General features: G+C 35.3%; 1 protein-coding gene across 1 annotated transcript; it reads left to right on the top strand.

Annotated features, from left to right (window-relative positions):
* Positions 1-5740: 5740 nt before the first annotated feature.
* Positions 5741-11355, top strand: LOC132306925 (uncharacterized). The gene is made up of 7 exons (XM_059804528.1): positions 5741-6015; positions 6269-6339; positions 7510-7618; positions 8542-8624; positions 10127-10285; positions 10523-10624; positions 10918-11355. Exons 1-7 carry the CDS (start codon positions 5955-5957, stop codon positions 11068-11070), a joined length of 738 nt encoding a protein of 245 aa, XP_059660511.1. The 5' UTR covers positions 5741-5954; the 3' UTR covers positions 11071-11355.
* The last annotated feature ends 317 nt before the right edge of the window (positions 11356-11672 follow it).

Raw genomic sequence — 11672 nt, 5'->3', positions numbered from 1 at the left:
CAAAAAAAAAAAAAAAAAATCAAATTATATTTATATTTATATAGTTTTTTTGGTAATTTTTCTTCATAAACAAGTTGATTTCTTATATGTATTTAAATAAAAAAAAAAAATCTCCTTTTTTTTTTTTTATATTTAAATACGTATAAGAAATCAACTTGTTTATGAAGAAAAATTACCAAAAAAACTATATAAATATAAATATAATTTGAAAGCATTAAATTTAACCTTCAACTAAAATCTTTAGTAAAAAACCTCTCTTCAAAAAACAGTAGTGTAGCTCATTCAAATTATTACTGCATAATTGGCAAGACTATCCGTGGATGGATCTAGTGGTCCAATTAATAAAAGGTCTCTTCGGAAAGAATCATGATCTCAACTCTTGTCTGGTAACCTCTATTGTTTCGTATTTTTATATTAATTCGAAATAAAAATAATATTTTGAAATGTATTCAATAATAATCGGAATTATGTTTGATAGCATTATATTTGTTGTACGATTTTTCAAAGCAAAAATATAAAACATGTTTAGTAAAAGTGTTGCAAGTTAATTTGATAAATAAAATGGTCAGTTCATTACTTTAGTGTTTTTGTTACCGTGCTGAAGTTTTGCGAAATTAAATTAGAAAATACAAGAAATAGATCAAGTATACATATAACAAGAACACATGGATTTACTTAGTTCATCCAAAATTCAGAGTTACGTCCAAAGGTTGTAGAGATTTCACTATGATGATCAAAATAGCAGTGGATACAGAAAGTTCAGAATAAATAAATACCCTCGCACTAGGCCAACATAACAAGTGCAAAAATTATCAAAATACCCCCAAAAAAATTCGCGGAGTTGGGCGTTAGTGTACAATATCTATCAAACTCTACACTACCCATTAGAAGTAACTGGAAACACCAATTTGGTGCTTTTAGTTTTGGCCTCTTTTTCCAAAAAATAATAATAATAATAATAATAAATAAATAAATTGGTACTATTAAAATCGTAACAAAAGTTAAATCTTAACGGCAATGGTGTGGTGCCTACCAAGAACTCTCCGACGATCAAGTTAGTCACCAGAGGTCTAAAAGAAAGGCATGGATTTAATAATAATTTTTTCTTCCTACCTTATTACCTAGTCGTCATCCTATTTATCGTTATTTCCCTTATTCTTGATAAGGGAATATCATAATCCTTATCCCATGAAAATCTTATCCTTAATAAGATTTGTCATTGTTATCCTTGATAATGAAATATTATCTTTCGAAAGTAGAAGAGATCTGGCGGCTGGTCAATACTTAGGGCCCGTTTGGGAAGTGTAGTGTGATGTAGTGTACTGCTCTAGTTTAGAACAGAACAAGTGTTTTTGTACTTTTACCTATATATGTATATATATCTCACGGATCGAAATTTTAATAGTTCAATCCGTAATCCGATCCATAAACTATGGATTCTATATTATTGAATTCACCACCGATCTGTAAGTCTGACAATCTGATTCGATCCGCTCGGATCAGATCGGACACACGGATTGGCGGATTAAACACCCATATAGACTATGTATTAGCTGGTTGAAACTTTGCCCCACACATGGCCTAAGTCAGAAGGCATCTTGACAAGGCCTTTAATAACCATCATGGGGGCACAAATGGCAGTCAAAGGCACATTGCATGTGGTAGTGGCAGTTTCATAAATAAGTGAAAAACTTAAGTTCGAAAATACATGGAGGAAAATTACAAAAAATTTATGGGAGCATCTTTAAGGCCGTAGAATATCATTTGTGAAGATGGATTTCAGTTTTGAGGCCTGGGGAATTTTATTTCCCTATTATGACTCATCATACATACTTAATATCTACTCCTGACAGAGCTCTAACTTCTCAAAAATGCATATATAGGGGGGTATGAGGTTGAAGCCTCCCCTCATTACCCTTATCATTCAGCATGGTTATGGCACGTCTTGCATGGAACAGGTCTTGGGAGCTTAGCCAACATATTTAGGCATGGCACGCACCACCCCAGGTGATGGCTCGAAGAACCGACACTCGATGGCGGCCAGAGATACCAAGGGCGAGCAACGAGTGCAAGTAACGTTAGGCTTGCACACGTGCGTGCATACTCTCTGTGTGCCCCGAACCTAGTGCATGGCTCGGCAAGACTTTCACCCATTGGCCTTTTGTGTGTGCTAATTTGCCTATAGGCAAGTTGTGGCTTAAATGGACTTAAAGTATGGGCATGGCTCAACGTTATGCCCTAATTGACCAAGGTGCAGATTACGCTTCGTCAAGGCTTAGGCTATGGCTTACATTGCAAAGAAGGGAACATCATACTGGTTGGCTTGACTCAGATTGCTCGGTTTATGTACCATATCTTTACATAGCTAAGTGGCTTGGGTTTAGTTGTGGGTTCCAGCAATTGGGAATGGTTCTGAGCATTTCCCCCACATGTGCACACATGATGGAGTGGTGGGAAGAGGTGCAAGCACCTATGATAGGTGGCATTTGTTAGCCTCTTGACATTTGTCCAAGGGAAAATATAAACATTCAGGGCCATGCCATGTCTTGGGATCACATTGGCTCTTATTTGAAACATTGGGCTGAGTGGGTAGTCAGCATGCACAGAAGATCCTCAGTGTGCACAGAAGGATGCTCAGTGGCTAGACCTGTCAATGGATCGGATTCTGATCCAAATCCGATCCGATTAGTTGGATATGGATTGAATAAAATATCCGATAACCAGTTTATGATCCGAATCCGTTAACCCGTTAGCTTAACAAACAGGATTTAGATTTTACCGATCCGATCCGATAATAATCCGATCCGAATTAAAATTATATATATATAATAATATATTATATATATAATATTATAAGATTCTAGCCCCAAACCCATCTCCAAGCCTATATATATATATATAAGAGTCCAGCCCCAAACCTATCTCGAAGCCCACTTCTTATTCCCAAACCCATTCCTCATTTAATCTATCTAAACCCTAACTCATAACAACATTACCTATTCTCTCACGCACACAGTTACGCTACTCTTACTGCAAAACCACCATTTCCCCAAATACTCCCACAGTCCCAGTAGCTGATCTGTAACACAAATCAGAAAAATTAACCTATCGATCGGCGACCGCTACAAAATATTACCCCTTTCAGGTTAGTGTTCTTCTTTTCTCTCTCATTCGATCTCACTTCTCTCCTCTTCATATTGGCATGATCGAAATTGGAAGGTTTTTTTAATTTTTTTTCACGGTGTGAGATTTAATGGAAATGAAGACCAGTGCGTACACATGCATAGATTCACATATGCAGATTTATCTTTTAATTATTTTTTTATTATTGATATATATAATTTACATGCCCTATTTTGCCCTAATTCGTGTTCTTTTTTTCTTTTAAATATGTGCTTTGCAACACATTGCATAAATATATACTCTAGTAACTGCTCAGTTTCTTGTTCAATGAATCATTATTATTTTCTTTTTGAAAATATTTGCAGTTGGGAGTTCACACACAGTGCGTACATTTGCATATATTCGGATCGGACTATCGGATCAGACATCCGATAATCAAACAAATCGGATACGGATTGACTCAGTGAAAATTCGTCAGATTGTCGAACCGGATCGGATCACTCATTATACTTATCGGATTCGGATTAGATTGACCATGATCCGGTCCAAATCCGATCCATTGACAAATCTATTAGTGGCATTTTCGTTATTATGATGAAAAATGAAGTTTGGAGTTTGGAGTCGAGAATTTAATGGGAGGTGTTTTGAGACTTAGAAGACTGTTGGTGAAAACAGAATTCAGACAGAGTCCCAATATTTACCTTAGCTAAGTTGTAGAGTGGAAGTTGAAGCTCAATAGTTGTGTTCATCAGCTAGGCTATGGCATGCCTTGCTTAGAGGGCTTTGCCAACGTGCATGGGCACGAGTTGCACCACTCCAAGATGGTGGCACGAGATGGGAGCATCCAAAATACTTAAGGGCGGACCAGCGTGCAGCAGCGCGCGCAAGAGCGTGCACACTGGTGCACGCACGGGCGTGCACACGATGTGCACCCAGGGAACCTTATGTGTGGGTTCAGATTTGTAGGCTTGACTCAGTGTATCTTATGGACCATGGCTAAGGCCATGGCACTTAGTTGAGATATAATCAGTGACTTATGATCAGATGTTCTAGAGAAGCTTTGTGACTTATATTCGATTGTGATAACGTATACATATATGCTAGATGACTTATGATCAGTTATTGCTGTGGCATATTGTCATTGGCCAATTTCTTATAAGTTGGGGGATGTCCAACTGAATATAGATATCTATAAGTCTGACACAGATAGGTGGTTGAGGGAGAAACCTTTATGCTGTGCTGCACGAGTTTGATTGGATTATTTGGCTAGAAGGTTGGGCTTGTCAACCTTATCTGTTGTGTTTAGATACAGACACATACATGCCAGTTGTAGGCAGTTTTCTCTGAGTGTCTATATATTGGGATGCATGGGGCTTGGATTAGGCAGAGAGTGTACATTGCAGTGTATGCAATGAGAGCCTTGGTCTCTTGTACGACATTGTGTCTTTTGTATTATGTTTAATAAGATCAAAGGTTGGGATTTGGTCTTGTAAACTGTGTGTGCCTATATTTGTATTTTCTGTATTGTATGTGTGTTGTGTTGGCTAAGATTTGGTGGCTCCAAGTGCCATTACAGAGGAAAAAATTCGTAGTGTGATTTATCCCTGTAACATATTCTCTGGCGGTTCACCACATAGCAGTTGTAGCAGTTCCCTCCATTTTTTAAAACATGGCTATGTTCTAAAGATATGGGCAGTGTTATGTAATATGGAAATGTTGGAATGAGCCAGCACACCCATGTAGTTGGCAGTTAATACAAACAATATCCTATAGTGGATGGGATGTCTCTACTACCTTTGTTACAGTTGTGGTTGGTTTTCATGAGTGGACTATAAATTGTAATGGAGGGGTCTATCACAAAGATTGAGTGATACACTCTGTGAGCTTGTGCAGTGAGGATTCCTTGTAACTATTTTGCGAACAATAGTGAAGGTTGGAGGGTTTAGCCTCTGTATATGATGCTTCTCTTGTGCCTTTCTGAAATTGAGTTGTGCATGTGTTGAGTGGTTGACTACGTCAGATTCGAAATTGTTTTTATTTTTGGCTTTGTGTCATCATAGGGCGAGTATTTTGATGCGAAAAATTGACCAATGTGACCGTTAGATATGTCCCCCGTCATATCTAAATGAGAATTGAAATGGGTATAAATGAGTGACTATACAATACTACCTAATAACTTAAACTTTTGGATTCGCGGGTAAATGCTTACCCGTTACACAATGCTTAAATAATATAAAATTATGGACAATACTTAGGTCCTAACTAATAAGGATATATTATATATTTGTAGACCAACAATAAATGGACACGTTCTATTTTAATAATCAAATCATAGATGGTAATATCTCATTTGGTAAATAAATATTCTTATCGTATTTAATTTAGTAATTAAAGATTACATATTCATTTATTATTAGTTCACATTAAAAGTGAGCATGTTTAAATTATTATTCTTGGTTCGAAACTTAGAAAGCACAAAAGTAACTGGTTTAATCAGATAATGAAACTCGCTCCATAGGTGTCACGCCCTCTCTATTACGTGTCTGTCAAGAGTCAACCCATTAGAACAAAAAAAACAAAAAACAAAAAACAAAAAACAAAATAAAACAACCTTCGAATTAGCATCGCAACAACATATTCCTGTGATCAACTTCCCAAAAAAAAAACATATTCCTGTGATCCTATCTGTATCTGTGTTTTCTAAGGTTGTGTGTCGTTCTGCTCTTTCCCTTGCGTTCCTCTTTCCTCTCTCTCTTCGTCAAACAAGCTTCAGAAAACCAAATACGATCGATTCATCAACAAAGAGATCTTCATTTTCTTCAGAATCAATCATGGCAACCCCTGAAGTTTTGCGAAGAGAACAAGATCTTCCTCTATTTGACCATCCCCAAGGTAATTTATTTCACTTCATTAATCTCCTTCTGATTTATGCATCTAATGTCATTCTATATTTATTCATTTATCAATTTCATTTTTGATTTTTTTTTTTGGAAGCAATTTAGTACTTTTAGTGTGAATCAAGCTGACCCAGATCGTCTTTTTGAGTTTAATATCCCTAAATTGGTAGTTTTGGATCATTGTATACATAGTCGTTGATCTGCTGTTTCTGGGAAATTCAGTTAATTTTTCTATTGTTGGTATGCAGGGGAGAATCTGAAATCCCGAGGACTGGATATTGAGAAGAAAATCGAGATCCTCGAGAGCTTGACTGGAAAAGTAGTTTATGATTTTCTTTGAATGAAATATTGATTTTTAATATTTTTGTACTTGTTACCTTTTCTCTTGAGATTCCATTTATTAGGCAAAGCTTTATGCTTTTTGTGTTGACCTCTTGATTATGCCAATTTACAACAATCGTTGTGATTTTCCAACTGTCCCAAACAATTAGATCTCAAGGAAACTTCTGCTTTCTACTGAAATTTGGAACTGATATGACTAATAGTTTTGATAAAAGTTTGTGTTTCATCTAACAAATGATTTTGTTGGTGGATTAGGAAATATATATATATATATATATATGTTTGTATATGTAAATGTATGTATAATTTGCTCTGCTAAGAGAAATTAATTCCTTTTGGTTCATTTGTAGTTTTGTATTCTTATACAGGCTATACAGCCCATCTGAAGAGCCGTGGATTCCGTTAGGTATTTTTTACCCGGGCTAGAAACTTTTTGAGACCCCTGTGGACATGAATAAGAACATTTCATGTGTGTAAATAAATCTGTAAACGCATACTTTGATGAGGGTATTACTCTATATGTTGAAAAGTTATACAATTATTTAGTATTGACCATCTGTAGCTTACTGCCAACATTGCTTTACTGAATTGGAGGCTACAAATGTTCTATCCTTAGTGTAGAACTTTCGGATTAGTTGTTCTAGTTTATAACTTTAGGATAAGTTGTTCTTAAACCATTTGGGGGAAGCTACTTATTTTTTCCTCCAAAAGGAGTGTCAATCAGTCTTCTTTAGTGGGCTTTTGAGCTCTAATTTAGTCGTTTTATTGGAGTTTTCTTTATCATGTTTATGTTTCTTCCAAAATTGTTAAGGCTGTTGCTTATGTTTTTTTGACAGATACATCATCCTCATTTTGATATATCCTTTTCTGTTTTAGAAAATTATTAATGATAAGTACGGTTTCTCATTAAAAGCATTCTATGGTAATTTAATAAGTGGAACATTTTTCTTTGCTTGTTTCAAGATATTTGTTGCTGATACCATTTGATTTTCATTTGCAACTTTTATGCACTTTGATAGTTGGATTATCTATATTGGGGTATTGGCTATAAATCCCCATTTACATGTAGCTTTGGAGAACAGAAATTCGTAGTTTTTTCCAGCCTACTTCTGCAAATTCTTGAGCTAAGGGATTTTACTTGCTGCAGGTCAGCAACCGCAGATCTCGCAGATGGTTGAATGATCGCCTGTTGATGGAACTTGTTCCTCGTCTAAATGCAGAAGAAATCAGAGGCTTGTTTGCTCCACCACCTTGGGGTAAGATACATTCAGAGAAGCAGTCCTATTTCCATTTTATGTGCGTCCACTACTATTTATGCATCTAGAAATATATGTGGTTTAAATTATTGTTTTTCTCATCGTTGCTTTCTCAACTGTTCAGACTCTATATATTTCCAAAGTTACCTGCAGACATATCATTCTCTAGGCAACAAATTTGCTAAGCAGTAAAACTAGTGGATGAGGGTCTTTGAAGCCAAACTATAAGAGATTGTCATTTTTAGGCCATCTTTTTTTCCCGTAGAGATGGATTTGATATTTATCTGACTATTGAGCTCACTGGTTTATTCTTCTCTACCGTTGTGTGAGAGTGGAAAGTAGCCCCACCACTTAGAATCTAAATTTGATATTTCGTCAAAGGTTCAAAGCTATTTTCAAAAACTTTTCCACAAATATTTCAGCTTAATATAAACACTTCAGAAAAAATTGCTAAAAAGTTGGTAATTAACAATATTCTACTTATTTACAGACTGGTGATCTTTTATTTCAACTTTATGAGAAAGAAAACCAATGCTGGAATTAATTTTTTAAGTGTTGTGAATAAGGTGTACTCATTGTACATTTTCTTTAACAAAAAAAAAATTAATGGAAAATTTAATATAAAAATTCAATTTTAGGAGTTGGCTTGCTGGGAATGTATTAGGTCAAAACATTTCCCACGCGTTTAGGGCTTTGATCTTGTCTTCTGACTTTACTTTCAGAGTGTTAGATTATTGTTCTGTGTGACTTTTGCTTGTAAGGTCTACTAGATGACATCACAGATTGGTTTACTTTGGTAGACCGCACAGGGCATGGCTAATTTTTAGAAAGCAAAGGACTTAGTACCTGCTTGCAGCGGTCTTCTTTTGTGAACTATCATTTTCCGTTCATGTTGAAGTATTAATCTGGAATTTATTTTACAGGTGATGATGTACCGCTGTCACCATTTTGCATGACAAATGTGGGGGAGTGGGACAAATTTAGGAATATAGACATGGATAAAGAGGTTATTCACTTCTCTTATTCACCAAAGCATGTTTCACTCCCTCATAATTCTTGCAAGACATGCTTAAAGAAGTAAAATTAATTATTGAGACATCACTGCGACTCGCTTTAATTCAATAATTGATGAATGTTTATGACCTGCATCATATTGCTTTTTCACTTTTTGGATTTGAAATCAACTCATTTTCCAAAGTGGATTGCATTTTATAAATGAACTGAAAGGAAGGGTATATAATGGTATTGACAATGATAAATACATGGTTACCTACATGAATTATCCAACTGTTACAATGCGTGGGATGATTTTTTCTCTTTATTTTTTCTCTCACTCTTGCTGCAAGTATTTTGGTGTTTCTATGGGCTGCATTTCTATTTTTGTAAAATTTAGAATTGTATTATGTATGATTGAGGAAACCTCAGAAAAAAACCTGGCTGCCATGCTTGTAGTTCAAATTGGGTAATGTGATGTGTCACACACTGCAGTTAATAGGTATGTGCAAGAATAATTGGTTTACTAGGATTTTGCTTGAGCATGAAATTAGATTAACTGCAGTATAATTTGTTATATTCCTGACATTGGTTCTTGATAGCTTCTGGTGCTTATTAGTGCTTTCTTCCTGAGGAAATTTAGTTAAAGAATTTGGTTGCATTTCAGAGTAGGGAACATAGAGCCTGGGAATGGTTCTTGGAAACTCATAACCTTGTCACGTTCTCGGTGTTTCTTTGTCGATAGTTAGTAGCAGTTTCTGTAACTCTTCAGAATGAAAGAAACTTATTAGTGCTTATTAGTGCGTTCTTCCTGAGGAAATTTAGTTAAAGAATTAGGTTGCATTTCAGAGTAGGGAACATAGAGCCTGGGAATGGTTCTTGGAAACTCATAACCTTGTCACGTCCTCGGTGTTTCTTTGTCGATAGTTAGTAGCAGTTTCTGTAACTCTTCAGAATGAAATAAACTTAGCTCAGTGTCTTTCTTTCCGAAAATAAGTTAGCTGTGCTTTATGAACAATACAGAATACCTTGCTTAGCAGAATTATTACAACCTTTTCTGGCTATTTTTTTCTTCCTAAAAGACAATCGTTGCTTTGAAAAATTATAGGTTGAAGATGAAGAAACTGTATAGGAACGCATGTAAAAAATTGCTAGAGTATAATGGGCTGGAAAATTAGTATGTATGAATAGGGGCGTGGTTAGGATTTTTTATGGTGACATGATGACATGATGTGTACACCGTATCTTTGGTCTTTTGCAAATTCTTAGGGTAATTGGGGAGCCTATACCAATTTGCATGCTGTAGATTATTGATATATTATGTGTTTTTGTTTCTTCTGGATGTGGAATACAAATGTTCTTGTAGAACATGTGATTGGTGCTTGAAAAATGATATTTCCCTCATATGAGTATGACAAAAAATACATGTTTCACTTTTATGTTTTTTTGGAAATATTGGTATGTAATGTGGTAACACACTCCGATAAGAGTAGTTACCTTGTTCTGTTCTGGCAGGCTACGATGATTGAAGCCATTGAAAGCTCATCATCAAAGAGGAAAGTTCGTATGGATGCTGACAAGATGGCTGTACTGAATGCATGGCATAGAGTAGATTCTCGAACCAGAGAGGCACTTCGCCGGAGCTTTCTTTCTGAACTGATTGATGGTTACGAGGTAGATTATATATATAATATAAAACGGATAAGCACGTCATTTTCTTAATGCGCTTGTACTTCCTCTAGTTGTGTAATTTAACCATTTCTCTCCATGAATTGATATACTTGTCAACCTTTGTATGTGTTTCTCGTCATATATCTCATGCATGTTCTACACCTCGTCAATTTCTTCTTAATCAAATTCAAGTTAATTACATGTGTGTAATGAACAAGAGCTATAATCTTTTGCTTTTAGGTATGCATACGGGCTTTCATCAACGAGAGTAAAGATGGAGAAATACTCGTGTTACATGTTCAAGATCCTTTTCATAGATTGTTGCTGCATGGCGTCTGTGAGGTATATTTTCCCATTTGACCAGCTAATCAATATGAAGCCTTATTTTATTTTATTCTAATTTTTTGCTGGGATTTGGAGCTATAAATGATCGTGTTCGCTACAATTGGTCAAACCAAACCATATTGGGATATTATTTGCTGTCTTCATAATTTCTTTTCGCACTCAATAGAAATAAGGGAAATCGATGAACTAAAAGTCTTATCATTGAATCGTCAACCTCCTTATTGATTGTAAACAAAATGTATAAAATTCACTCTGTTAGTGTCTAATATTTCCTAAAACTCTTTTGACAGTTCTACAACCTGGTCTCGGCCACGGTCACACAGTCGAAGGGCACGAAATTATCGAAGATGACCAGGATAAAGAAAAAGAAAGCGGGTTCGTATGAGCTACCAAACATCACCCTTTGCCATTTCCTTAAACTGGCAAAGGAAGGAACTTGGTAATTCGGTTGGCCAGGAATTCGATTCATCACATGTATTATAAATGAACTTTGTGCATGATTTTAAATTAGTGGTACTGTGTCTGGATAAAGATTAAGCTATTCTGCTTCTTAGCATGTGTAACAATAGTTGATTGCACAGCTTGAATGTCGTATCAATGTAACCGTAAATAATATCCAGTTCAGTTTTTAGTTGTGTTTTTTAATTAGTCTAAACTCTAAAGTGACATGGTAAGGACTTGGTGTTGAGGTCTAAACAAATTTAATGTACAGTTTGGAATTTTCCCTCCCTCTGGTTTGGTTTTCACTTTTCAATTTCTGCAGTTCTCTTTCTTTTTTTCATGTTTTCAGACGGAAATATAGCATTTTACCTTTCATAAGGTTAGTCCACAACAGGCAATCTGAAATAATAACAAAATTTATGGCAGTAATTTATAACTTGTAACAAAAAGATATACCAACCATTTGATGTTTAAGACTGAAAATAAGACATATATATATATATATATATATATATATATATATAAGTAAAATTCAAGTACTATAATTATTTTATTCTAAATTTTCGAAGCAATTGTGTTAACTACTATGAATCTATTAAAATTT

Source organism: Cornus florida, unplaced genomic scaffold (genome assembly GCF_030987335.1).
Source record: "Cornus florida cultivar Cherokee Brave unplaced genomic scaffold, ASM3098733v1 CherokeeBrave_3.0.0_Hap2_Chr05, whole genome shotgun sequence".
NCBI lineage: Eukaryota > Viridiplantae > Streptophyta > Magnoliopsida > Cornales > Cornaceae > Cornus > Cornus florida.
The sequence above is the reverse complement of the archived record's forward strand: the minus strand, read 5'-3'. Positions and strand labels throughout refer to the sequence as shown.